Source organism: Hippoglossus hippoglossus, chromosome 10 (genome assembly GCF_009819705.1).
Source record: "Hippoglossus hippoglossus isolate fHipHip1 chromosome 10, fHipHip1.pri, whole genome shotgun sequence".
Lineage (NCBI taxonomy): Eukaryota > Metazoa > Chordata > Actinopteri > Pleuronectiformes > Pleuronectidae > Hippoglossus > Hippoglossus hippoglossus.
In genome coordinates, this window is record NC_047160.1 from 6,455,794 (window position 1) to 6,483,690 (window position 27,897).

Sequence of the window (27,897 nt, forward strand, 5' to 3'; positions counted from 1 at the left end):
CAAAAATTATACAGTATGTACAAAATCCATGCACAATTCCTAATTCGGTGAGGTGCACATTTAAGTTGTTTTGAGCAAAAGCACACATTATTGAATATGTGGTGAAAATTGTTTTTCAACACATCAAAAAAGCTTAGAAAATGAAAATTCTGAACAAATGGTCATATTTATTGTTTGTATTCTTGATAGGTGACTACTTTATTTTAAAGAAAAAAAACTACTGACAGTACAGGGGCACCTCAGGGGCCAATCGGATTTCAGCTGAAGACCCCCCCCCCCCCCCCTGCCCTCTGGATCCACGATTTATTCTGAAAGGTGTTTCCGGAAGTAGTGTGTGTCAGCGCCGCCTGGCTTGATGCTGCCAGCGGAGCCTCCGAATGGACCCGACGGGAGGAAACGCCGTTAGTCCGTAAGTTAGAGAAGAAAGTGTGAGCGTCCATGTCTGCACCACAAACATCAACACGCTGACACGGTCACTGGCAGCAATGTCGAGGGAGAACACCACCCGGAGCCTGGACAGTATAGACCTGGCAGCTTTACGAGTAAGCACACAAACTGTTCTTTCTTTAAGAAAGCTCTGGGTAAACAGTGGAGGATGTGGAGGGTTTCGAACCTAACGGTCCCCAGCCACTGGTTCTCCTTCTTCTTCTTCTTTTACTCTCCACTCACTTCACGTCGTGTTGGAGAAACTTTTTCCCTTGTACCGTGTTTTGACTGTTAGTGAGGAGCGTGTGTATTTCATCCTGTGACGTGTTGCTTTCTGCCTGCACCGTGTCCCGTTTGTTGTGAAGTTTACAAGCTGCACTGTTTACACTCGGGATTTTCCTTTTGGCTCGCTGGTTCGAGAGAGTTGACATGCAGCCGTGCAACAAGTGGTCGACATCAGGGAAAGCTTCCCAACTTTACCTGTGTGTGTTTAATGTGAGGAAAACCGGCAAGAAATCACTTCACGTGACTGGTTTTTAACTCAAATACACATAGTTATTACACTTTGCTAGTTTAAAGCAGTGATGTAATTGTATTCATCTTTTTTTCATTGCTCAATCTGTAAAAGCCCCATCATGTGGGTCTATAGGACCATATGTCAATACTCCTGTTAAATCTCTCATTGTGCAAATATCTCGTCGCTTCAAAATTGCACCTTAAGGACATTTTCAATGATTCTATAAACCTTATTTAAGATTCTCTTAGCTCACAATGTTATCTACATTTGTAGTTGCACTTCCTCAGTCCACATCCTACTGGAACACTGCATTGTTCTTCATTTGCCCTCAGAACTGAGCATTTAAACTAAAACTTGTTGTATTTTTTGCTTGGCATGAACTTGTTGCCCTTTTCTATACTGGTGCACCCTCAGCTTTGTTTTCTCTGGATGAATCAGGTTAGGGCCTGGTCACACATACGCAAATCGTGGGTAAAAGTTGAACTCCACGCAAAAGCCACGCTGCTATTGGCCTCGTCACAGGAACCGAATGTTTTATTCGCCTCCCCACTCGCACAGATTGAAAGTGAAGGTGAGGTGAGTGGAGGGTTCATCGCTAAAACATTTGTGTATGTGTGACCGGCACCTATGGTACGTTCACACCACACGCAAAGCTAATTTTTCGCATCATGAGACTACATAAAAAGTCAATGCAAAGCATGACTCATGAAGACGCAAAACACTTTCGTGATGAAATGTTGCAAAAGCCAATAAGTTTGAGAATGTAACTCACCGGCGAAAGGTGCTGCCACCGACCCAAGCTAGCAGGTCATCAAACTGGCCACTGGTCAGCCTCAGGTGACGCTGGAAACAGAGATCATCCAGGCGCAGCTCCTGGAGAAGATGGTAATATTCCCTGAGCTCTCCACCTCCAGATGGTTTTGTGGACCCACACACGACAGCGCTGGTTCCTCTGTTTCCACAACAACGAAGCAATTGTAGTCACTTCAGCCAGTAGTCCTTCTCTCCTCTTCTCCTGAGGACAACAGGCAAATATACTCAATTTAGTTTACTCACATTGCTCGCGCGATCAGTGCAAGTAAACACAAATCATCCTACGGCCAAACTTGTGCGAGTAATATCACGCAAAAAAATTGCTCTCGGCTATACTGGGGCTCCCCCTACAGGTGGAATGTGCAATTCACTGTCGTAAGTACAGAGGGTCTGAGCCTCCCCTTGCACAAAGCTTTACTTCAGAGGCCAAAGAACCATGTCGGCTGATAAGTACAGAGATTTTACACAAATGTGACTTCTGATGATAAGATCGCGAGTCGACAACTTGAAGTAAACTTTAACTTTGTTAACGTGTTTTTTTTGTCCCCCTCCAGGATCCAGCAGGTATCTTTGAGTTGGTGGAAGTTGTCGGCAATGGAACCTACGGTCAAGTTTACAAGGTAAACACTCTCTTGATTCTTTTCTGTCTTTCCTTTTCTTTTTGTCAGCTGTTGTCTCATGCAAGTAATAGAATAAAAACTGCTGAAAAGTGTGAGGCTGATACAAATAGTTAATATAATGTCATGTTTCTCATCTAAATATGGTTTGCAGACTTAAACGCTGGCAGTAAGTTTGATTCTCAAAGTTGATGCGTCTGTCACCCATCAACTGCTCTGTCACATGCAGATGTGGTGTGTTAGCATATATGACACGTCACTTATGGTAAAACTCACGACAGCCACTTCTAGTTCTTATGGGAGGAAAAAAAATACAAAACTCTCAGTTGACTGAAATATCCTGTAGCACTTAAAAACACACACACACACACACACACACACACACACACACACACGCCACAGCATCTGCATCATCTTTAAAGGGCCCTGGGTGGGGCTCACTTCCTTATCGCAATATCTGTTGGTCTACGTGTGTGAGTGGTTTGTGGTTACAGGAGGTGTTTAGTCTTATTTGAAATTGTGCAGATGTTTGTGCCCTATGTTCACATGCTGCTGCTAGACCACAAACTGCTTATTTGGCTGTATGGTGTAGTTTCTGTTTTGAAAATCTAAAAAAGGAGATGCTGATCAATGATTCTGCAGCAGTGGGTTCAAGCACTTATTAAGTCAGAAAAAACGCATGTTTACCAAAGGTGATGGGACATTGACGCAATCTAAAATGACTTATTGAAGAGGATGGTTGTTTTTTCCTGCAAAAAAAAAAATCGAATTAAAGTTTCTATACAAACAATGCTGTACAAAACTATACGGCAACAGTAAATCCATTTTGCAGGAAACTAAAGTGCGACCAAATCACAATTTCTTTTTTACAGTCAAGCTGTTTTCAGACATGAACTCCAGAAAATGTTGCACAAATCTTTTTTTTTTTGTCTTCTTCACGGATGACTTTTTCATCCTGAGATATTTTGATGTTTTTGTTTTAGTTTTGCATCTTTTGCGTGGTAGAAACTTCATCAAGGCGCGCTCCAAAGTTTTTGCTAGTGGGCTTGCCACAGCCACTGACTCGGAAATGTGCGTTCTCATATAAAGCCCCTCCGGATGATTTCATGCAGTGCAGTTTAGAAAGCTGCTTGAAAGGATATGTTGCTAAAAGGCAAGTTGAACATTTAACACATATATGAATTCAATGTTCACAGACAATTTGTGTTTTCCGGCAGAATATACAGTACAATCAGTAGTACAGTACAGTACAACACTCTCTTGTAGTAACTACAGCATGAGAACTCTTAATGGGGTTGTGTGAAGACACTGTCAGTGCTTTTGTTGCTTAAACCAAGCCACAGATTGTGGACAGTTGTGTTCCTTGTACTGGGCTGGTTTAGTAGGAGCAATTTCAGTTTGGTGGAGAAGAAGCCAGCTATAAAACAGCTTTGGAATAAACTACTTTGGCTTGGTCTTGCTAAAAATGTAGCTTTAAGATAAGGGTATGAATTAAGGCAGAGGTTAAAAGTTTAGGGTTAAAGAATGAATGAAGTCCATGGAGAATTCTCAGCAGAGTGTGTGTGTGTGTGTGTGTGTGTGTGTGTGTGTGTGGGGGGGGGGGGGGGGGGGGGGGGGGGGTGTTTGTGTGGAACAGAAGGTGGGTGTGTGCCTCAATTGCCACTTGATTTCCTGAAAGAGGAAATGTTGCAAGAGATGCACAGGGACAGTATGGCCTGTGTTGGCCCTTACACAAGGTGCTATTACACAGTTGTCGTGGTAAAATCATAAATTTCCCCCTGTGAGTCACATTCATTGAGGTTTGACCAGGGGAAATCTCCAGATATGGTCAGCTATTTCATTCAGGAACATACATTTCAGTGTTTCGGGTGTCAACAACCCACAGACAGAGCCAATTTATACTGCAAAAGCACTATTGACGATTGTGTTAAATTAAGAAGCTTGTACTCTTCAGAGGATTTTTGTTTTTCGTGAAGAGTGAAACTCCACAGAATAGTAATTGTTTCGGTGTTTTCTGCCACGGATTAATTTCTGTTTAATGAAATGACTCCTCCTCAAATTGTCCCTGAGCTTCAGTTGAAGCATCACCAGTTCTTTGGTTATTCTAATCATGTGTTTGCCCTTTAAATGCATTTACTGTTATGTTTGTAATACTCGTGACTGCACTCGCAGTATAGCAAAGCTTAATGGTCTCTTATGAGAATTGCTATAGTCAGTAATGGAGTTTACTGCAAACAGGCTATTAATTGGACATCGATGAGGCCTCTTGTGACATACACACTTTTTAAGCGTGTGTATGTCTGCGAGTGGGCTTTCAGCAATGTAACAGGTCTCGTCATGGGAAACCAGAGCAGGAACTGGGGCTGATTGAACAATGACTTCCACTACACAACCACACACACACACACACACACACACACACACACACACACACACACACACACACACACACACACACACACACACACACACACACGGCCCCCAAAGAAAACACTTGGTTGGGGACTGATGTGAGTGCTGGAGATGCTGACTAAGCATCTGGGCTTTTCCTCTGTTTATTTATGTGTGTGCTACATTGCAGTTTAAGTGTTTTTAAATGGAAACCCAGCACGGATGCTCTGATCTTAAGTTCTCACACTTCTGTTTAACTGATATACTATATTTTGTTTTGAACATTGACATAATGTGTCACTATCAAATATAGAAATACATATATAAACTTTATGACATAAAAGGTATTTATCTATTTTGGAAGAGTAAGACAACAAAACAATCACTTCCTGTGCCAAGATGGACTGGAGACTACAAGTCCCAAAGACAAACAGTTGTGTAACAAATCTGTCATGTACGCTACTTGTATTGCAGACTCACAACTTAAACACAGTAACACACCATTTCTACAATGATGCTGAGATCACTGCGCCTTTCCCTTTACAACTTGCTCTTGAAGCGTTGTCACTCACAGTTTTCTCCTAAACATTCGGTGTTGCAGCTGAGAAAAATACAACTACATCTCCCCAAAATGACAAAGAAGAGGAAAAGCAATCCGAACAGTATAAGTTCTGACTAGTTTCCTTTAGGAGCACCGCTTTGGGCTGGTGCTCGCTTCTTTGCTTTGATAAGCCTGTTGCAGAGTTTTCCTTATAGTTTTCTTCAGAGTCCCGAGTCTTTATCAACGGCCTGATGGACGCAGACTCTTGTCCCCATTTCAATCTAGCTAAGTTAAATTAGCTGGGAGGTTGTGTGACCAGCCAAAATTAAGTTGCGCGCCACTGTGCTAAAAAAACAGGAATGCAGTCTATAAACTGAATTTGACTGTGATTTACGTTCTAAAAGTAACACTTATTTTCAAAGACATATGTACGGCACATGAAATCCACACATGTTTAGTTACAACCAACTTTGTTGTAAAATGTGTATGTTTTATTTATGATTTCTGTAGTGTACAGGAGCCAGATGACAGAGATATGGCAGTTTAAAGGGGACATAGCATGCAAATTCCACTTTGTTAGTGCTTCTACAGGTTAATGTGGGTATCTGGCATGTCTACCAACCCAAAAACTCTGGGGAAAAAACACTCGCGCGTTTTGTTATAGTTCCTCTAAGTCAGAAACGTCATGCTTGAGCGACTCGATTGCGCTTCCTGGGTTTTGTGTCGTAACAAGGAACTGGAAGTCTCCCTACATGGTCTTGCCCCCCCCCCCCCCCCCGTCCCCCCACACTCGCTACGCCGGGTTTACACCGGAGGCAGCGAGGCTGCGAGGCTGCGAGGCAGCGCAGCGCCGTTCCCAAGCACGCAGCCGCCTGGCTGTTCACACGGGACGAGCATTTCTCCGCGCTGGTCAGCCCCATAGACTGTATATATAAGGTCAGCCCGCGATTCTGCTTTCTCCGCTTGTTGTTGTACCCGTTGAATGTCGGGGTTCGGGGGTAAATGATGGTCTTCATAGCCCCCCCCCCCCCACCCCTCTCTTTCTCTCTCTGTCTGTCTGCTTGTGTGCTTGTAGTGGATGGGCAGAGGGGGACATTTAATTATGTGATTGGGAAAATTAAAACTCCAGGACAACAGAAGGGGAATACAAAGTATGGGATGCATATTTGATAATTTATATCGTATAAAATATGTAATTTATATTGTTTAAAATCATGGGGGGAGAGGGGGGAGGGGGGAGCTGGCTCATTAGCATTTAAAGGAACAGGCACTCAAAACAGGTCACTCTGTGGAGGGCTGTTTTATACAGGGTAAAAAGGGTGCTGTTTTAAATGATCCTTGTGGTATTTTGACCAAAGTATGTTACAGACATTTCATTAAGACCCCAAGGAACCATATCAACTTGTGGTAAAATGGGCATGCTATGTCCCCTTTAAGTTAAAGGGATAGTTCACCAAAAAATGAAAAATCACTCATTATCTTCTCACCACTATATGCCGATGGAGGGGTGTGTGAAGTGTTTGAGTCCACAAAACAGGGGTAAATAGTGTTGCAGCCAAATCCAATACAATTGACGTAACTGGTGACTTCTTCAGACGTAATAAATCAGAAAAAAAAAGAAGCACAAAATGCCTCCATACTGCCCGTGCGGCGTCATTTACACCAAGTAAAACCACACACACTGCACATAAGCTCTCGCCCAAGGGCATGCGCATGGTTCATGTTAGCATCACTACAATTTAAATGTTGGGGCTTCCGGACACTTGGATGACACCACACATCGGACTCACTGTAGTGTGCAGTTTGTTTTAGGGCTTTCCCTTTTTCTACAAATCAAGTTGGAACGAATATGACATGACATGTATTTTGTTTGAATATATATAAAAAAAACATACTCCTCCCTCTCCATTTTCGTAGCAAAACAACATAACATTACTGACTTAATTTGCTGATAGGTCAAGAGGGCATGCAATAGGTTAAGCTGACAGCCCTCTACTGTATCACGAGTGAAACTACTTCAGGTCATTCCAGTTCGAATATGCATTTTCCCCCCACATTTTATTGAATGTTCGAATTTCAAATAAAAGTGTCAGCCCTAGTTTGTTGTCATCCCTACTTCAAACCACACTGACCCACTTTCTGTTGCTGGGTTCAATGTTTTTTTTGTCCAACTTAAGTTATGTTGCTGTTTATTTCTGCTCCAAATCAAAGCCTGCCTGCTGATCTGCAGCTAACATCAGGAGCGGATTGTTGTGATTGTTAAATTTTACTTTGACTCGTGTTGCACAGCCTTGTATGTTGATGATTTGCCAGTCAGTCAGTGTGTCAGTGGGAACTGACACTGGAGGACAGTGACCCCATTAGCCTCATTTTCATTTGAACTCAGCGGAACGGCGTCCTGGTCGGCGGGCATTCTAGGATGGACACAGTCAGAAGAGATGAAGTCAGATGGGGAGCAGGGAGGGCTGGAGAAAACAATCGGGCCCTTTTTCATCCAAATAGCCCCAGAGACTGAGAAATCAGCAGCTACTTAGAAACTCAAAGAATCCTCAGTTCACTTTTGTTTTTGCATTACCACCACATTTTAAGAGCTGTGATGATTAGAAAAAATAAGAGCAATAACAGATTGTAAAAGCCACTGTGTAGCTTGAGACAACATCATTGCACGAAAGAAGAAAACAGAGTCATCATTGTTGCGAGTGGGAGATGTTAAAAAGAAATTATATAAAAATGCCAAAGAGAAGTGTGAGATGGAGACTTTTAAGAGGATCCTACACATTGTTTTTTGGGGTTATTTGTCTGCTCGACCAGTTAGTGACATTCAATGCTGCAAACTCCACCCTTATAGGTTATGGCTTTGACTGGAAAGCAACGTCATGGTAGAGAGTTTTTATGAACAAGAGCTAAGACTGCATGGACTGAGATTCCTGCAGTGTTAAATACAGGTAAAGTTCCTCTGTCCCCCAAAAAGTTCCAAGAAAAATGTCTGTGGTCAAAGAGGGAAGTGGCCCGGCCCATCACTCCTTTCTACTTTTATATTTACTATAACCTCAAACTTCTGTTCTGTTCTCTTCTCCTCACTTAAATCTTTGTTTTATCATGCACAGCATCTATTTCACATAGTTAACCTCTTACTTGTGGGTGTCCCAAGCACATGCAGCTAAGGACAAAATCTTTTTTGTCCATCTGATGTTCGAGCTCCCATGCACAGTTGTTCACAATAGTGTTAAAAGATGTATTATGTGCAGTAGTAATCACATGGTAGTTGTATGCCTGCAGTGGTTTTGTGGCCCCGAGACAAAGAGATCCAGCCCTTAGATGTGGGTTGAAACAACTTCACAGGAATTTCTTGAATTTTTTTTGTTTTGCCATGAATTGTTGTCCGTTTGTACTGTCTCAGGGTTACAACGGAAAAAACTGCCATATTTACAGAGGGTAGATTCGGATTTGTGTCTTTAGAGCTGAACAGGAAAAAGTGGCTTTTGATTCCTGAACAGCACAGTAGGTGACGGTCAGTTGTCATTTCAGCTGTGAAACTTTTCAAATAAACTTCAAGTTTCTGAGTTGCTTTATTGGACTTTTAGAGAAGTATTGTGATGAGACAGAACCTGTGCTTGCTCCTCTCTCATCATCTTGTCATTACTCACACATGCACACACACCGACACTCACAGACACACTCAGGGCGTTTCCCTGTTTGCAGAAGGAACTTCCCTTCCCTGGCCCTGCAAGCCATTGCTTTAGAGTCATCTGTGTGGTTCTGTCTCTCTCTCTCTCTCTCTCTCTCTCTCTCTCTCTCTCTCTCTCTCTCTCTCTCTCTGTGTGTGTGTGTGTGTGTGTGTGTGTGTGTGTGTGTGTGTAACAATGTCAAAATCCACTCAAGCTAAGCCCTATGGACACTGCTGATGCAACACAGCTCTACTATAAGTAAGGCTGAAATTAACAGCTACTCTGACTAAATGAAACAAGTTAAATTATTCTTGCTTTATCAGTCTGTTGGCTGTGTCGCTGATCTGCTTGGTTAAGTCATGTTTATAGCATGTATGAAGTAAATTGAAACGTATCTCAAATCTTAATTTGTCACTTTAGTCAGATTTAAAAGGTCAAAGCCGTCCAAATTTGCTCTCGGGGTATTGGTTCAATAGTTCGTAAAGCTTGCTGACACCATGTTCATGCATCACGGACTGTGTACAGCCATCAAATAGCTTGCCGCAATACAATTCCCAGCATGATTCACTTCCTCAAATCCTTCTAGTTTCAATGGTGTCACCCATCTTCCTGTTACTGACTACACATGATTCTTACTTTACTCATGGTAACTAATCTGCTGTCTCACGTATAAAAGATGTCAAAATTTGGACTTTGGCCATGTCTGAGGCAACTAAACTCACCCTACCTCACCACATCCTGCACAGGGGAAAACACTGGAGAGGTTTTATTTTTGAAGAAGGTATTGAAATATGTCGAGTTTATTATTCATAGTAAGAAATAGCTCAGCCGAGCAAAAACATTCTTTCTCCGATAACACTGTCACACATTATTAGAATTCTTTTTTTTAATGAAAACTAACTTATTTTGTAATAAAAGCCTGTGTTCCAAAGCCAAGCGTTGGTGGGTGGAGGTTTGAGCTGAGGGAGACAGGAAACATCCTCCAACACAGTGTGGAGTCGCTTCATCCGTGTCTGTTAGAGGTAAAACAGAAAGACTGGGAGGGAGGCAAAGGAATAAAAGAGAGGAAGGAGAGAGAGGAAAGTGAGAGAGGGAAAAGGAAGGAAGGCAGAGGTGAAAGGCAGAGAGACAGAGAGGAGGAGAGGAAGGAAGAGGGAGCGAGTCAATTGAAAACTAGAGAGAGAAGAGGAAAGCAGCCCTCCCACGAGACTTCGAGCTATGGATGGTGTTGATTACCCAGGAGTGTGTGTTTGTTTGTGGGGGGTTGGTTCATATGAGTCAGTACATTTGAAGGTGGAGAAGTGAAGACAAGAAGTTATGGCTAAGATTAGAGAAAGTCTCCAGAAAATAAATATAAATCTGTCTGCTGTCCTCTATCACACTGTCCTGTGCCTGTGTGTGTGTGGGTGTGTTTGTGTGTGTGTGTGTGTGAGATAGGGAGCAGTGAGAATAACTTAACTACAGAATATTCTTGGGGGGGGGGCTGTCCTCCTTACTGTAATTTCGAAATGCCAAAACTCTAATTAAAAGTACAAGATGTAATTCATATTGCTCTTTAATAAAGTTAACACAAATGCAAAACTCACATGAACAGAAGAGTGGTCTTAATCAATGCAGAGGCTTAAATATCCAGTCTTTTATCCCATAGTATGGGTCAAGCTTTAATATTATGAATCCTACAATTGCCTATGTTAAAGTTGTAACCACAGGCTCCCTGTTAAAATGTGCTGTCTTCAAACTGAAGTCCAGATAAAGTAACGGTGATGACATAATCAGGGTTATTTTCCCAGGCATTAAAAAAGCTCCCTCCAGAGCCACAGCAGACTTTATACAAGTCTCTGCACACACTGAGGAGCTCTCCCCGAGAGAGCCGGGCCATCTGACCATTACCTCCACGAGGGAGGTTATGTTTTCATTGCTGTGTGTTTGTCTCTCTGTCTGTTAGCAGGATTACAGACAAACCACTGAACTGGTTTCCCCTGAAACTTGGTGGAAGGTTGGGGTATGGGCTGACGAAGAACCCATTCACTTTTGGAGTAGATTTAATTAAGGGATTGGTAATGCTGAGAATGTAATGACATTTTAATGAAAAACTGCCTGATCTCAATAGATGTATTTGCAAAACAAAGAGGCCAATCAGCCCCGGCATGTGCTTGGCATGTGAACAGTTCTCCAGATATGAGAGCACACACAGAAAGACAGACAGACACACAGAGGTTTCTGGAATTAGTAGATATATTTAGCTCATGTTTTCCATTTTGAAAACACTATCTTTAATGCAAGGTTCTTTTTTAACTGTTACAAATAGATAGGTTGAGTGAGTGTGATTCTTTGCTCACCCTTACTCCCCATGATGAGATGACCAAAATTAACATGCAACGTTGGTGGAGTTCCGCTTTAAATTGAACAATCATGTGCTAAACTCACCACTGGACAGTATCAGTATTGTTTAGCCAAACCAATCAATTATGGATTTCAAAATTGTTGTCATACTGTGATAAGATAATATCAGTTGATAACTGTTTTTCATCAATTTATCTCTCGTCTCTGACACATCAGAAATCAAACCACAGCAATAAATACATTAGAATCACATCATGATAACGAAGAAGATGGTTTCTTCCTGAATCTCCTCTCTGACAGAAGACACACACACACACACACACACACACACACACACACACACACACACACACACACACACACATACACACACACACACACACACACACACACACACACACACACACACACACACACACACACACACATCCAGTGGGAGCAGGTTCCCTTTCTCAGCTCTCTCTCCATTTGCAGCATTATTCTCAATATAATAGAAACCAGTCCAGCCCTTTCAACCATGTAGTGCCAGCCAGTGAACGTACCATGAGAATTGAATGTAGAGGGAAAAAAGGGTTGTTTCACACACACACACACACACACACACACACACACACACACACACACACACACACACACACACACACACACACACACAGACAGTCTGCTGAGAACTATCCATGGACTTTATTCCCCAATCTTTCAATTCACCTGTTTTATAGCTGACACACACATATACACACACAGACAGTGTGATTTTAAATAGCACCATCCCTACATGTTGAGGGAGGATCCGTGATTGAATCCAGTCAAGCACAAAGTGCACATATGTAACTAACCGAGGAGGATATGAGAGAAGGACACACAGAGGGGGGTGGGGGTATATAAAGTTCAGAGAACAGCAATGAGATAAAGTACGAGTGTTTCTCTCATTTGTCCCCTCGCTGTCTACATTATAAATGTCTCTCTCTCTATCTCATTTACATATGTATGAATATATTGTAATAACCTTTTCACTGACACAATATTTGAAGTGTTCCCTTATTCTGCCACTGTGTGTGTGTGTGTGTGTGTGTGTGTGTGTGTGTGTGTGTGTGTGTGTGTGTGTGTGTGTGTGTGTGTGTGTGTGTGTGTGTGAGAGAAAGAGAGAGAGACAGAGAGAGAAAGAAAGAGCAAGTCAACAAGCAACAGACTGATATGGAGATGACATTTAAGTTTGGATATATTGTGTGCGATTGATTCCTGGTACTTTGTCTCAAGCCTGTGTGTTACATTCACTGGACGTAAATGTCGGAAGTGCAAAAGCTTCGTCCAATTAATTACAGACCACAGAGCCCTTTGAGTGTGTGTGTGTGTGTGTGTGTGTGTGTGTGTGTGTGTGTGTGTGTGTGTGTGTGTGTGTGTGTGTGTGTGTGTGTGTGTGTGTGTGCATGTGTGTATGTCAGTGCCGCAGATTGTTAATAGGTATAGCCTAGTTGAGAGAAGAACATTTCACATTTGTAAGTTGTGGCCACAGCACAGCCAGCAGACACCATTAAGTCTAAAGGGACAGGAAGGCCGTTGCCTTATTTATCACAGTCAGAGCAGGGGCAGCTTGGATGTCACAATTCTTCGCAATTATGGACACAATGTCCTCTATGTGGGGACAGAACCAAGGCCATAGTGAACTGGGTTCAGTGAGCCTGACACAGTAGATCTCTCATCCAGTATGACAGTAAAATATATGAGAAGTCAGCCAGGTGGTTGTCTGACAAGGGTCAGTCTCACTGCTTCCAGTTCAGCAACATTTTAGGGCCTTTTCGCACCTGAAAGTCCAAACCAAGGTTAATTTCTTTGTTACATTGTTTGTACAACATTCAACAGTCCTGTCGTAATCACCTGGGCTGCATCTACCTATACTTATATACACTTTCATTGGTTTATAGATGGGGATGTGTTTGGCGTCAGCGTGTTGTCAATTCGGCGATGGTACTGACTAACTTTGAATATTAGTCGTAGTTGCAGTAGTTTACGTTGAATGGAGAAAATGAATGAACCAGTTCAGTTTGCTAATTTCGTTGTCATTATTTTATCATTAGGGTTTTGCTCCCAGCAAAATGAACATCCTCGACATTCAAACATATTGACCACGGTCCAGACAAATGAACAAAGGTTTCGTCTGGACCTTCAGGCTTTTCTTTTAAGTCAGAAGGTCCAGACCAAACAAGGTATGCGTGAAAGTGACTTTAAATATCATTTATTGTGAAGCATGTCATTTCACTGTTTTTAAGAATATTCCTAACCTTCTATTCTCAGGTCTAAACCGTTTACATGCATGTGAATTTAGGATGAAACACATCAGGTACTTATACAGTATATGTAACAAAGAATGCAGTGTTCTACATAGTGTTTTGGATTTTAGGTCATATTCAAAAATCAACTTGGAACAATTTGACATGACATGCAATCATTTGTATATATTTGATTATTTGAACTGTATAGTTTTAATTGCAACAGGTCAATACAGTTTGAAATTCCCTCCCCCCACGTTGGAATGAATGTTGGAATTTTTAAACACATCACTACTGGATATATTTCAGGGTTTCATATTGGTGGTTTATCTATTAACTCCACTGATTAATTAAAAAGCATAGTTCGCACAAGCTGAAGGACAACACCTACAAGGCATAATGCAATGTACGGGTGAGCCTCTATTACATGAGCCACTGTAACAAAGTGAAGTCATTTGCTCAGGACTTTGACCACTTTGTCTTGAGTTATGGAACAAAGACACATTTCCATATACAGTTTAACAAAGTTTGTCAAACGTCCACTTTGATTCCTTTATATACGTTTTACCGACATTTACAGCATTTCTGGTCAAATACTTCCCTCAGATGAGTTTGCTGTAATATTATTCTGGTTTTTGCTGTACTTGTGGACAGACAAAGAAAATTAAAGTTAGGACAAACATTTCACAAACCTTTTGTATTTCATTATTTGGATCGTGCACATTTGCGACACATTTTGAGCTGTGCATGGACATCTTCATATGATGTCCATGCTAACCCTTGCAGACAAGGGTATGATAACAGTTACATCACATGGAAGAGAACAGACTCATGAAAGTGCGAATTGGCCTTTAGGTTTTAAAACCCTGACATAGTTCAACTAGTGGATTGTATTGAAAGTAACATATTGAATGGAAGTTTCAGAGAAGCACTGCTGAATCCTATTCTTTGAAGACTCTGCTGATGTGGAAGTAGTTGATTTAGACACAGGTTTCAACACTGTGCTATCTCCCTGGTATATGATAGAGAAATCAGTCCTCTGAGTAATACCTCTTTGGAAACGAAAGACAGTGTTACTGAAATTTGGTGTTGACAAAATAAAACATATCTCATCTTTTCCTCACAGATTTTCTCTGGATCTCTGTCTAAAGCTGAATATTGACTGATAGAGACTAGTGGGATTTGTCATGCCCTCCAGTCTGTTACAAACACACACACACACACACACACACACACACACACACACACACACACACACACACACACACACACACACACATCTTAAAGGCCTGAAGAGTAGCTTCTAGCTTAGTATCTTGTCAGCTTTCTGACTCATGACAAGGTTTTCAATTTTCCCCTTTTCACCTGACTGCACTTTACAGATCTGTGTCCTCTCATCTCGCGTAGTGCCATGTTCTCTCTGACTGTCCCTCTGAGGAGAAAATGAAAGAATGTAGACGTAACTGTGTCTACAAGTATTGCAAATAATATCACAAACCAGATGTTCATTAAAAAGTTGTTTAGTTATTTGTCTATACATTATGCTTATAGATTCAACTGTAGACACAGTTTGTGTTGTAATCAGGAGATGATAATTTAGTGTGCTTGGTGTCCAATCTCTTATATTTTGATCCTGCCTGTCTTGCCCATTCACAAAGATGCACATGTGATTTAATGTGAAAAATTATAGAACCTGAGCCTCCGCTTATGTGATGACCCATTTTGGTTGTCTTAGGCACATGAAGAAATGCTACAGAGCTGATCAATTTGTAATTGAACATATCTGATTTTTACATCTGTAATCAAGTAGAGAGGAATTGTTATTTTCATTTTGGAGTTCATCCAGGTTTGATTGCAGAGCCATGGCCAAGTTTCTCTTCTTCTTCCCATAGATAATTTATTCCAAGGCCCGAAACATTTGAGTTATGTTCTTGTTTAAGAACAGTCACATGTGAGGACATCTGTCCTGGGGACATTTGCTGTTTCCTAACAACACTCATTGCTGTTGTTAAGAGTGATATTTACTGCATGTTGTATTTTATTCTGTGTGTCAAAATAAAAATGTTTACGTAGGTGTTAAGTCTTTCATATCTGCTGTGATCTGAACTCGTTCTTCGTCTGTCCCACCAGGGTCGTCACGTCAAGACAGGCCAGCTGGCAGCTATCAAAGTCATGGACGTCACAGAGGTAAAAACAGGCGCTTCATTAAATCGCACACATACTGTCTCTACCTCTGCTCTCTGCTTAGTCGTTCTGTTGCTTTTTGGGGGGGAATATTACAGTGAAACATCCAGGATTATTTAGTTCAACACAACCAGAAAGAAATGTCAATGTTAATTTATTCACAAAATACATTCTCATGCACAATTATACTTAATATTACAGCAAGCTGAAAATCCTCAAACATAAAAAATTACCAGTGGTTTAAAGTCAAATGAAAATTCAGTTGCATTTTATTTCAGTTACGATTTTTGGTGTCATGGTGTCTCGCTCAATCAGTCAGCACGTTGTTTGTTATCTGTCTTTAAAGGCAGATAAAGAAACCTCCCTCACTTAGGGCATCTGTTGCATTATGGGAAAACAGATTGACAGATGGAAAGCAGAGAAGTGCATGACACTGGTTCACGAAGTTAGAGTGGTATGAGGAGTTTAAAGCAGCCTGAGCTGACGTTATTTTTACTTAGGCTACATCTATGCTACTACGTTTTCGTTTGAGAACTCATCAAATCTGCTACACACACACTCATATATATGTGTATATCAATTTCAATGATTCGTAAGATGTCATCAAACTCTTATGAGACAGATGTGTAATTGAAGCTTGATATTTTATTATAAATAAAAAGAAAACACTAATATAACAAAATACACATTTTGGTTTTCAATGTAAGTGTAAACCAAAATATTATATATAATGTTTGGGGTCTACTTACAAAATTGTCCCTATCAACCCAGAATGAGAGAAGTGTTTAAAGTGTTTCAAACATTCCCCTCTATTCATTTATTTTGTTCTATTCCATCTTTTTATCTGTCTAGTAACATTATCAAAAGAAAGACAGAACACTAGACCCTATTTCATGGAGATATTTCCCTCTTTTTCCATGGAAAAATATCACACAACACTTGCAATTGTTTCCACCAGTAAAAAGGTTTTCACAATTCATAATTAGATTAAATGAGCAGCTTTGCAGTGCATCTGTCTTGTCTTGTGTTCTCTTTCCCCTCATACAGACAATTAAAGCGTTGGAGCTGTTACAATCCATTAGACAACATCTTCTGATGCATAGACACACAACCAGGACCAAGCTAAAATCTACTTATATAAAATTACATAATATAGTCTTATTTCTTACATTTTCCACCATAACTTCTGTTTTGAAGTATTTTTTATGAGATTTCACACAAAATTTTGTTCACTTTAGAGTTTGTTGATACTATTGATTATATAAAATATTAATACAACTCACACTGTAAATCAATCTGAGGATGAAGGAGTCTCTCTGAGGCTGTAAAGAGGGAGACGATTTGACTGAGTGTGTTGTGTGTTGTGGTCTTCCAGCTGAGGTGTAGAGGTCTGGTTGAATATTGCTTGTGGTGTACAGATGTAGAACAGCAGAGTAGGGTTAAATATAGGCTAATAACAACATGTTATCACAGATTGTGATCTTAACCATTAATTAACTAGAATGGCACTCATTAAAGCGCATACCTCTCCCTAGTCCCAACAGTCCCTTTAAATTAAAAAAAATTGCACCAAATTGAATGAATAGATTTCAGTATCCTAAACATCTAAAAATCTCACACTGTTAAAGATCATTTCATCGAATCAACATTTTAATTTCTTATTTATCCAAGATTTTTTTTAACCAGCTACCTGCAAAACAAATGACATTATCCTCGTTATTACTTTGCCTTTTGTATTTATTCACGACGGTTAGCAAGCGAAAATGGCAATAAGACAGTTTTCTGTTGTTAACCTTTAACTGTGTCTAAATATAGTCTTATGGAAGAGCTATGGCTTGTTCAAAATACAGAACATGCCTCCGTTTCAGCTTCACGGTTCGAAGATGTAATATCTTTCTTTTGTTTTATGTCACAGCTAACTGAACCTTGGTTTTTTGTCCTGACAGACAAAACAATCACACAAAAAAATGGAACAGGAAACAGTCACGTTTCACCATTTTGTCAATTTTCATAGATTTTTGGATTAATCTAAATATATGCAGAATAAATGAAAAGGGAAATAATCCTTAGTTGCAGCCCCACTAAATGTGAATCTGTAGTTTCTGTATAGCTTCCATACCAAATCTGCTTTTTCAGAACTGATTGATTTGCTGTTGATGATACTCTGGGACTTCTGTGTTGAGGGGAAGTCTTTAGCAGGAAATGCTTAGCTATTATCTCCCTTCTCCCTTCTCCCTTCACACACACACACACACACACACACACACACACACACACACACACACAAACACACACACACACGCTATATCCAGGAGTCTTTGTGTTTCGGATGGGGGTGAAAGTTCAAACTCTGCCTTGTCATTTTCTCCCCTCCTGTCCTGTGGAGATTTAAAGGAGGTCAGTGTTTGAGAGACACTCTCTGTTGTTTCCTCTTTTCTGATTAACAGCCACATCCAGCTCCCCAGCTCTGCTCTACTCCTCCTTCCTCCTCCGCTCCTCCTCCTCTCCTCCTCCTCTCCTCTTTCTCCTCCAGTCCAGTGTAGATTTAGAGGTTCAGTGAATTGGAGGAGTCACAAGTCAGTCCTGGGATTTATAGCAGAAAACAAAAAGTGCTGCACTCTGTTTCCTCTGGCCGCTCTATCTGCCCTTGCCTCCGACTGACTGATCAACCTCCGTTGAGAAGTGGGAGTATTTGTATTAAGGTCCAGTAGCTGGACGAAGGGTCACGAAGAGGCTACACGACAGTCTGATCGGAGATGCAGTCTGTCTGGATGTGTACGTGTTCGTGTTGTATGGACTGTAAAACTTCAGCTTTTCTTGAAAGTTCCATCCTTCAACATTCAAGCCTTTTTATATGAGTTAGGATTAAGCACCAACATCTTTCTGATTTCTGATTTAAATCTGTTTCTAAGAGGAAGAAGTGTTAAAGAAAGTGCAACTATTAACATCTTCAATGTGCTGAAACGGTATAAAGCACTCTGTTATGAAAGCTGCCCTCCTGTCTGCCATTTAATAGCTTGCTTAAAAGCAGATCAGTCGTACTGAAAAGGGCTTGTTTTTATGTCTTTGCACATTCGACAGCCAGTCCCTCCCATTCTTGTGAGCACAATATCTCAAGAACGCCTTGGTGGAACTTTTTTGGTTCAATGTTCAGTTTGACTCACTTATTATATTCAATTTGTCAAAGGTCAAGGTCAATAGCTCACAAGCACCTTGAGGGAATCCTTTCAAATTTGGTATAAAGGTTCACTTGGACTCAAAGATGAACTCATTAAACTTTGGTGGTGAAAGGTCATGTTGACCTAATGTTCTCGTAAAATTATATATCTGCATAACCCAAAGGGAATTTCATTAAATAGGACACAAACATTCAGTTGGAGTCAATAATAAACTCATCTGGAAGTTAAAGCTCCCGGGGGCCTCAGAAATCATGTTTCTGGCCTTTCGAACATGATTTCTCAAATCTGCCAAATTTTGCCCAGTAGTTACTCGGACTCAAAGATGAACTGATTGTTTGTCAGTTGTCAAATGTCACTGTTAGCTTAAAAATATGCATGTAGACTGAAACTGCTCTGCCTGACAGAGGGATACAACTACAGAGTGGTAATTCTAATGAATCATCTGAATAAGCTTACAATCTTTATCTGTTGTTATGTTTAGGAGGAAGAAGAGGAGATCAAGCTGGAGATCAACATGTTGAAGAGTTACTCCCACCACAGAAACATCGCTACCTATTACGGAGCTTTTATTAAGAAAGAGCCTGCTGGACAGGACCACCAACTCTGGGTTTGTGAACTACTTCATCTGTGTTTTTATTGCTTATTGCTTTTGAGTGACAGAAAATTGAAATAACTATTTATTTTCTAAAACACCTGCTACCCCATCCAGGTTTGTCCTGTCAGGAATCATCATATATCACCGTCATATTGTGAATTTGACTTTCAGATCAGAAGACAGTGATATTAATAGTTATTTTGATTGGTACAGTCCCTCTGTGTGTGAGATAGACGCCTCTCCATCTGTCCATCTAGTTGGTGATGGAGTACTGTGGAGCCGGCTCAGTAACAGACTTGGTGAAGAAGACTAAAGGAAACTGTCTGAAGGAGGACTGGATAGCTTACATCTGCAGAGAGGTGCTCAGGGTAAGGTCACGTAACACAGCATGAGTGCACACAAACACTTAACACCTGTACCATTACCGGACCCACACTGGGTTTCTGAAGCTGATAATAATATTGATATTTAAGACTTTAAAGAATTGGCCATTCCTCAAGTATAAATCTTGATTATTTACATCCCCCAATAATAACCTTATTCATGTCGCACTTATCAAAACAAAGTGTTTCAAAAATCAAAGCCTTGCAGTTGAGTTCTGTACAGTTTGTAGTCTGCCTCTGTTTTTGCTGTATAAGCATGTAAAAAGGCTGTTGCAGTAATCCAGGCGTGATGAGATAAAAGAATGTAAAATTATTTCATTATCTTTAAAACTTAAAATAGGTGGAATTCTAGATACATTTCTCAGTTGATAAAAACACGTTTGTTCAAGCTTTGTTATGTTGCTGTGTTGTACCTGTGAACCCGATATGGACCAAGTGGAATATTTTACAGCTGAAACATGAACTTTTTAACACTCTCCGTCAGTTTTTCTGTCGTTTATAGGCATAAATATACAGTATATTGCATTATATACAGTAATGTAATGTAATGATGTTACAAATACACACATATATTTATGAATACAAAAAGCTAATATTGGCCCAGCTCTAACCCTTACAGTATTCGTTTGGTCTGGTCTTCAGTCAGTAACATTAATTCATGTCATCAGTTTCAACTTGAAAGTTGTCACTGTTTTCAGTTTTGTATGTGTCTAAACTGAGCTTGCCTGATCCTTGCATATTTTACGTTATTATTGGTAAATCCTGAAATTGAAAATGTTATTGTATGATATATTCAATTGTGCTTATCAGGAGATCCCCTGGATAATTCAATACTTATTTCTGTTTTCTATTTCAATTTCATTTTTGAGATATAATATAATTTGTCATGGCTCTAAACACTATGATATCCATTAGCCTCAACCTCCATTACTAGGGATAGTGGGCCACATTCAAATTCACTGTGAATTATACAAATGTAAATGCTTGTTCTTTTTAAAATGTAACTGGGAGTAAAACACTGCGGAGCACAGTTACCAAATGTATTCAAAACTGACCCAGAATTCCAAACTAAAATGATTTAAGCTGCTGTATGTTTCCACAAAGTGAAATGTTTAGCTTCCACTTGACATTAGTGATACAACATTTTGTGTTTTAAGCTCTGATTGCACGACTGAGCTGCTCACTGAGAGCTGTACTTTTAACATATGTTACACAGGCTTTGTACTTTTGACTCCTTTATTAAATCGCTGTTTGCCTGCTGTTATAATGGTGATTCAGCTTTCACACATGTAACTTCTCCTGGAAGTGCTCCAACCACCACCCATCTAATATTGAACAGAAAATGAACCCTGTACTCAAAATAACACTTATTACAGCTCTGCAGTATACGGGGGTGTGTACACTATGTGGAGTACGTCATGTACCGTACTAACACAGATCCCTGTTGCTATCTAGGATTTTTCTCAGGGGTCATAAAGGTGCCACAATTTACACAGAGGGGCCAATTATATGTCCAACATCCATCCCTGCTATGTTCACACTTCGACTTCTAGATTTCTATGGACATTATACTAGCAGGCCAGTATAAAGTCCGTAGAAACTGTGGAGCGTCTCAATCGGACATTTGTGGAGTCCAGTGCATGTCTGAGAGCAGCTTAAGGTGCACATTTATGTAATTCCTTGTTTACTGTTTGGGCAAAGACACACATCATTTGATATAGTTTGAAAATGACTCCTTGTTCAAGTGCATTATGTTCTTCAAAAAGATTAGATAATAAAAACTCTCAACAAGTTGTCATATTTACTATTGGAATTGTTAGTAAGTGATTAATTTAATAAAAATAAAAAAAACACTACTGAGCAGACAGGGGCACTTCAGCAGCCAATCAGATATCAGCTTGAGCCACTGCCTTCCTCTTATGTGATGACTCATTTTAATTCAATTCAATTCAATATAATTCAATTTTATTTTTATAACGCCAAATAACAACATACATTATCTCAAGGCACTTTGAATAGTAAGTTGAGACCTTATAGCAAAACCCAACAGTTCCCAAAACTAGCAAACACTACAGTGACCGTGGAGAGAATAATCTCCCTGTTAACAGGAAGAAACCTGCAGAACCAGACTCAGTCTGCCTCGACCAGTTGGGGTGAGTGGAGAAAAATGGAGAACAGAGCTGAGGTGGGTTGAAAAGAGGGGAGAGAAGAAACAGAGACCACCAACAGTTGTGTAACCGTCATATTAAAGCTCTGTCAGACTGCTTGTTATAATGAAAATAATAGGGATGCAATTTATAGATATAATGGTGTTATTACTGGTAGCATCACCGATTAATAACAATACTACTACTATTGCTACTACTAATATTAATACGAATAACAATGATGATAATAATAATAAATGGGTTTTGTTTATCTGGGTCCTGCAGCTCTGCAGTCAGAGACATTTGCAGTCTTCAAATAACTTGCACTAGATACACAAACAATTTCAAGTGAACTTCTTCCGGATGTAAAGGCTCTTAGGTCAAAAGAGTAGCTGCTGTTGTCTAAGAAACACAGATTATTTTCAAAAGCCTCAAAGAGAAGAAGCCGAGCTGATTATTTATATTGCCGGATCGGCTCGTAGAGGGAATAATTGATTTATTTTCTCATTTGAGTAGTTAAAAGGCCAGTTTAAAAAACATGTCTGTGAGATGTTATGGTTATCATTATAGGAGATCACAAGGTCCTGAGAAAGACTCCAGGATGTTTGCAGTGCTCTCTGCGTCGGTGTTTGTGTTTGCGGCTCTGCTGACCGACCTGCACATGCAGATCGAGTGTATCAGCTCCAACATATCATGTCCTTAATGCTGACATGATCAAGGACAACATTAAAACAGATTCTTTTTTTTGGGATGTGAAAAACTTTGAGAGACAACAGGCTTTGGATGGACGCCAGTGTTTTCTCTGCTGCTGTCGGCCATGCTGTCTCCCCATTGTTTTAGCGTGCACACACAAACTCACGCAGACACTCAGCATATCACGGTGAAGTCATCCTCTGAAATAAGTCTCACTTCCTCTGTTTATTTAACCTCCTTTGAAGAAGAAAGAGTACAAACACACAAACACAGCAAACCACACAGAGACACCCATATTCAAACTGTGCCACTACCACTCAGTCAATCTGCCACCTAAAGAAAAGTTATGTAGAATTTCCTCAGGAGGGGGAAGTAGTTTGAATTACACTCTGTATTCAGCATTTCTTGAAAACAGACAATGAAGGCAATGTTTTTTGACCTCGTATTTATAGTGATCGTCATCTGACTGTGTGTGTGTGTGTGTGTGTGTGTGTGTGTATGTGTGTACGTTTGTCTTCCAGGGTCTTTCCCATCTTCACTCCCATCATGTGATTCACAGAGACATTAAGGGACAAAATGTTTTGCTCACAGAGAATGCTGAAGTCAAACTGGGTATGACACATCTACACATGCTTTGCAGTTTCTCAGACACACGCGCATCCCTCCAGGCCAAACTTTAGAACAATCACAGTCATACATACACAAATACTCAAACACTCAAAGAAGTTGCGGTTGTTTGCAGATTGTTCTACATTTCTTTATGTTTCAGTGGACTTCGGAGTGTCGGCTCAGCTGGACAAGACCATTGGTCGGAGGAACACCTTCATTGGTACCCCCTACTGGATGGCTCCAGAGGTCATCGCTTGTGATGAGAACCCCGATGCCACATATGACTACAGGGTACTTGATGACGCAAAAGTATTCTGGCAAACTTCAAGGACATTTTTGAGTAACCTCTTGGGATGTTGCAAAAAAAAATCAAAAAAAAAACACTGAGGATTATGTTAGTTCCCATCAGCTCGGGTGACTCATGAATATAAAAGTTGGGCATCCAGCAGAAACACGAAGAGCATTTCAAACACTGATTAGTTCTGTGAAAGTTCATGTTCTTTGTCATCAGTTAACACAAACCATATGTGAGATTTGAATGCAGCCACTCATCAACCACATTCAAACATTGAAGTGACACAGAGATTAGTTGTACAGTATTGATAGTAGGTCACACATGTCACACAGTCTGTGTAGTCAAGCACATAAATACAAAAATAGACTTTGGCTGTTAAAAAAAGCTTTGGGATGTGGTACTTGAATGTAGCAGAAGCCGAAACCATTAAGCAGCCTATGGAGAACCATGTCTATTTTGACAGATGCATGTGAGATGGAAAACAGTGTGAGGCAGAAAATCTTATAAAAAGAGTTTTAAGTTTGGACCCAGTGGAAAAAAAAAAGAGGTAAAGGTACAAGACTTTGGATATCATCATTTTAAGAGTGAAGAATCCCATGAATCATTTCTTTCTAATGACTTCCAGCGCTGCTTCTAGAATTTTTTGATTTTGTGTTGATTTTCACTCTCTTGGACTCTTTTCCGCAGCATGTTAGAGAGGTGGTTGCTTGGTTGCTCTATGGTAGATGTTATGTAAAGCTTCTCCATCCGATCATAGCCAACCTTGTTTTTGTGGTTGTGGTAAACATTTCCACGGTAACAGTGTGCTCCACCAATCAGCCAGTCTTATGGCTTGTGGTCAGTCTACCATGGATGTTTGCAGTATTATGGCTGATAATCAAAATGTCTATTTAGAAAATGAATGGGATGATCTCTTTTTGTGAACCAGATCACAATTCTAAATCCAACCCATCCTGGTTTACCCAGGCTTTTTTGAATGTAGGTAAATATGCTAAAAAGCTGTTTTTCCCATTGCCTGAGATAAGAGATCAAGCAGTATAAAAGCAGTGCCCACTGACCAATCAATTCTTTCGAATCATGACATCGCCATTCTTAGAGGATCCTGTGGAGCAAAAAAAAGAAGAGGATCCTGTGAAGCTCAGTGCTCGAATTGAGGAGGACAAGGGTCTTCAGAGAGCGACAAAATCCTTTTACATACGCTGATGAGTATCTTTATGAAAAATATAGATTCTCATCAGAGGGAATAACTCATCCCCTGGAGTCGAACATAACCAGCCTGACACGTAGAAGCAACGTGCTCACAGTACCACAGACTGTCTGCACCGCTCTACGTTTCTTTGCTTGTGGGAGTTACTTATATCGATGTACTTGGTGTGTTTGCAGTGGAATAACCAGACATAGTTAAATACTTTTATACTTCTCTTTAAGTAGGTTTATCCTATGCAATTAAATATTTATTTGGAATGGGGGATAGATAGTTCAGAAATTTACCATTTGACGCCCCCATCCCTTCCTCCCCTCTCTCTCTCTGAGACAGTCATCTCTCACCAAAGTGACAGGACACTGTTGCGCGGTGCGCACTTTCCTGACACGGAAGGATAAGGGAAGTTTAAAACAATGTCTGGTTTGTTAGGTCAATCCCCGCTCCTAACACACCCAGTACAATCTCCCCCTGTTTCCAGATGCGCCAGGCGCATCCTGTCACCACTATGCCAAATGCGCACAGTCACGTTCCGTGTACCCTGGTGCACTAAAATAGGTCCATATGGGTTTTTTGACTAGTAATTGCAAACGTTACCACCACAGTGTGTCCTCAGAGTCAGTGCAGACAGCGTGTGTCAAACTAAAGCTCATTATAGAGGCTACATCATGTATTTAAATAAAAAGTTTCATCTCTCATCCAAGAGGCTTCTTCAGTTCAGTTCCACAGGTCTTGTTAGTAAAGAACAGATTCATATCTCGTAGCCTCGAGTTATTTATCTCAATGCTACGCGTAATTATGTCGGGGTCACATAATATATTTTTTTACCAAATGTCACCAGGGGCCTCCGTAACTTACAGATTCACACAATCAGAGATCTTTTTACCAGCCTTCCTTTCTGCATCTAGCAGCTGTAACTGTGTTTCTTTTAGTCTGGATAATGTGTATTTACTCCTCGCATTAACAGTTTGCTCCTCAGTTGTGAAATATGCAGCTCTGCGATCAGTTCACTTGTCAATGTCTGTGATTGGTCATTTGCAGTAAACCCCACCCCTTTCATGTGCATGCGCTCAGATCTTGATGACGAAAACCTGGGTTGATTTAATGAGTTGATAACCAGTTTCATGTGACTGCTTAGCCAGATCGCGATTGTTAGGTTAAGTTCAGCTGGATCTCAGTAAGATATCCTGGGTATGTTGAATTCGCTTCGTAGTACAGACCCCCGAAGGTTCATTTCACATTATAACAGCAAAAAAACACAGAAAAGGTGCTGCGCCAGCGTCAAGACCCCCAAAATAAAGAAGAGTCATTTGACCTGGGAGTGAATGCTGATATTGTGCATTCCTATTGCAAGATACTTTTTTGGACCAGAGGAAAAGGGGCTTTACAAATCCTGGGTCAACCCTTCTCCTACACAATTTATTTACAACAATAACAATGTAGCTGACAAGGTATATACAGTAGCAATTATCCATAGCACAAACTCGACACCCATTGATGAACTACAAGCGAAATAGAGAAAAATGTGCTCATCTTCACCAGTAAAAACCAGTCCTCTCTCACCCATAAAAATCAGCGATCAGATAAATGCTGCAACAGCAGGTTATGTTGTCTGCATGATTATTTGAATTCACTGCGTCTGTGGCTGATTTAGAGCCATTATCAAAATAGGAAAGATCATCATCCACTTACAGATACAGTCACACATGGGAGAAGTAAAGCTTGCATATGCACCTTGGAGAGACAGCTGCGTTTACATCTGGCCAGAATACTTCTCCTGAGTTTTTTTCTTATCTTTAATTTGCATTTATACTTACATACCTGCTTTTGATATCTGATTGCCCTCCAATCTGCCAAAGACACATGCAATGACTATGTCTAGACTTTCATTCCCTTGTATTACACTCAGCAGGTTTCCATCATTATTCATGCAACAATTTGATTCCTGACAAAAAAAATGTAAACAAGCCTTTTCATTCCATCTACACAAAGTGATTATATACATCAAAGTTCACAGAAACAGGTTTCAATGTAAATTCAGCTCATTCTATCCTTCTCTGGAAGTAATCATTCAACCCCTTTTGAATCCACGGTTTCTTGTAAATTGCCAGAAGTTTGGCTTGAAATTGTTTTTGTAATCCCTTGATCTATACTCCCACACCATGCACAAACTGATTTACTATCTGAATTAAAAGAGGACATGCCGAGTTTACAGGAAATGACTGGAACTCGAGCCGAGCTTTGTGCACCATTTTTAACCTTTTCCTGTCTCTTGTTTTCAGAGTGACCTCTGGTCTTTGGGCATCACCGCATTAGAGATGGCCGAAGGAGCCCCTCGTAAGTGACACACAAAACTATAAGGGATTTATGTTAACAGATTGTTGCTTTGTTTTCCCATCTAATTTGTTCATTTATTAATAGTTGTTAATTGTTCATCTTTCTTTCTTATTGTCACTGTGACTCTCTCTCTCTCTTTACCTCTCTGCCCCTCTGTCTCTTTTCGTAGCTCTGTGTGACATGCATCCAATGAGAGCACTATTTTTAATTCCACGAAACCCTCCGCCCAAACTGAAGTCAAAGAAATGGTAAGCCTCTGAACTCTGTCATAAACACACACACACACACACACACACACACACACACACACACACACACACACACACACACACACACACACACACACACACACACACACACACACAACAGGATGTAGAGGGCAGTGTTTAACTTTTCCCTTCTGAAAACAGGACATGAAAGTGGACTTTGTTGTGGGTTTCATGCCTCAGACAAACAACTGAAACGTATCCCGACTCTCTGTTTCTAAAAGAAAAGCTCAAAGTCACAGGTCTGTCCTGACATAGAAACATGAAGGATTACACCTGAGGCTAATTACATGAACAACGTTATATAATAACCTGTGAACGTAATCGTTTTTCTCCGTTTGTGTCTGGGTTGTGGTTGTGGGCTCCAGATGGTTACACTGTGAGTCTTCATGAAGAGGGTAACGGAGCAGCAGTGGGTTACTGAA

The 27,897-nt window shown here is 40.5% G+C and overlaps 1 protein-coding gene across 5 annotated transcripts in view; it reads left to right on the plus strand.

Moving 5' to 3' along the window:
* The first annotated feature begins 343 nt into the window (after positions 1-343).
* si:zfos-2326c3.2 (misshapen-like kinase 1) overlaps positions 344-27,897 on the plus strand; it is a 69,645-nt gene continuing 42,091 nt past the window's right edge. For all 5 annotated transcript variants that reach the window (XM_034597436.1, XM_034597437.1, XM_034597439.1 and 2 more), the window contains exons 1-9: positions 344-542; positions 2,311-2,376; positions 15,714-15,770; positions 19,428-19,553; positions 19,799-19,909; positions 23,286-23,376; positions 23,534-23,664; positions 27,152-27,206; positions 27,376-27,454. In XM_034597436.1, coding sequence (XP_034453327.1) covers positions 486-542; positions 2,311-2,376; positions 15,714-15,770; positions 19,428-19,553; positions 19,799-19,909; positions 23,286-23,376; positions 23,534-23,664; positions 27,152-27,206; positions 27,376-27,454 — 773 coding nt within the window. In that variant the 5' untranslated portion in view covers positions 344-485. The remainder of the gene's footprint in view (positions 543-2,310; positions 2,377-15,713; positions 15,771-19,427; positions 19,554-19,798; positions 19,910-23,285; positions 23,377-23,533; positions 23,665-27,151; positions 27,207-27,375; positions 27,455-27,897) is intronic.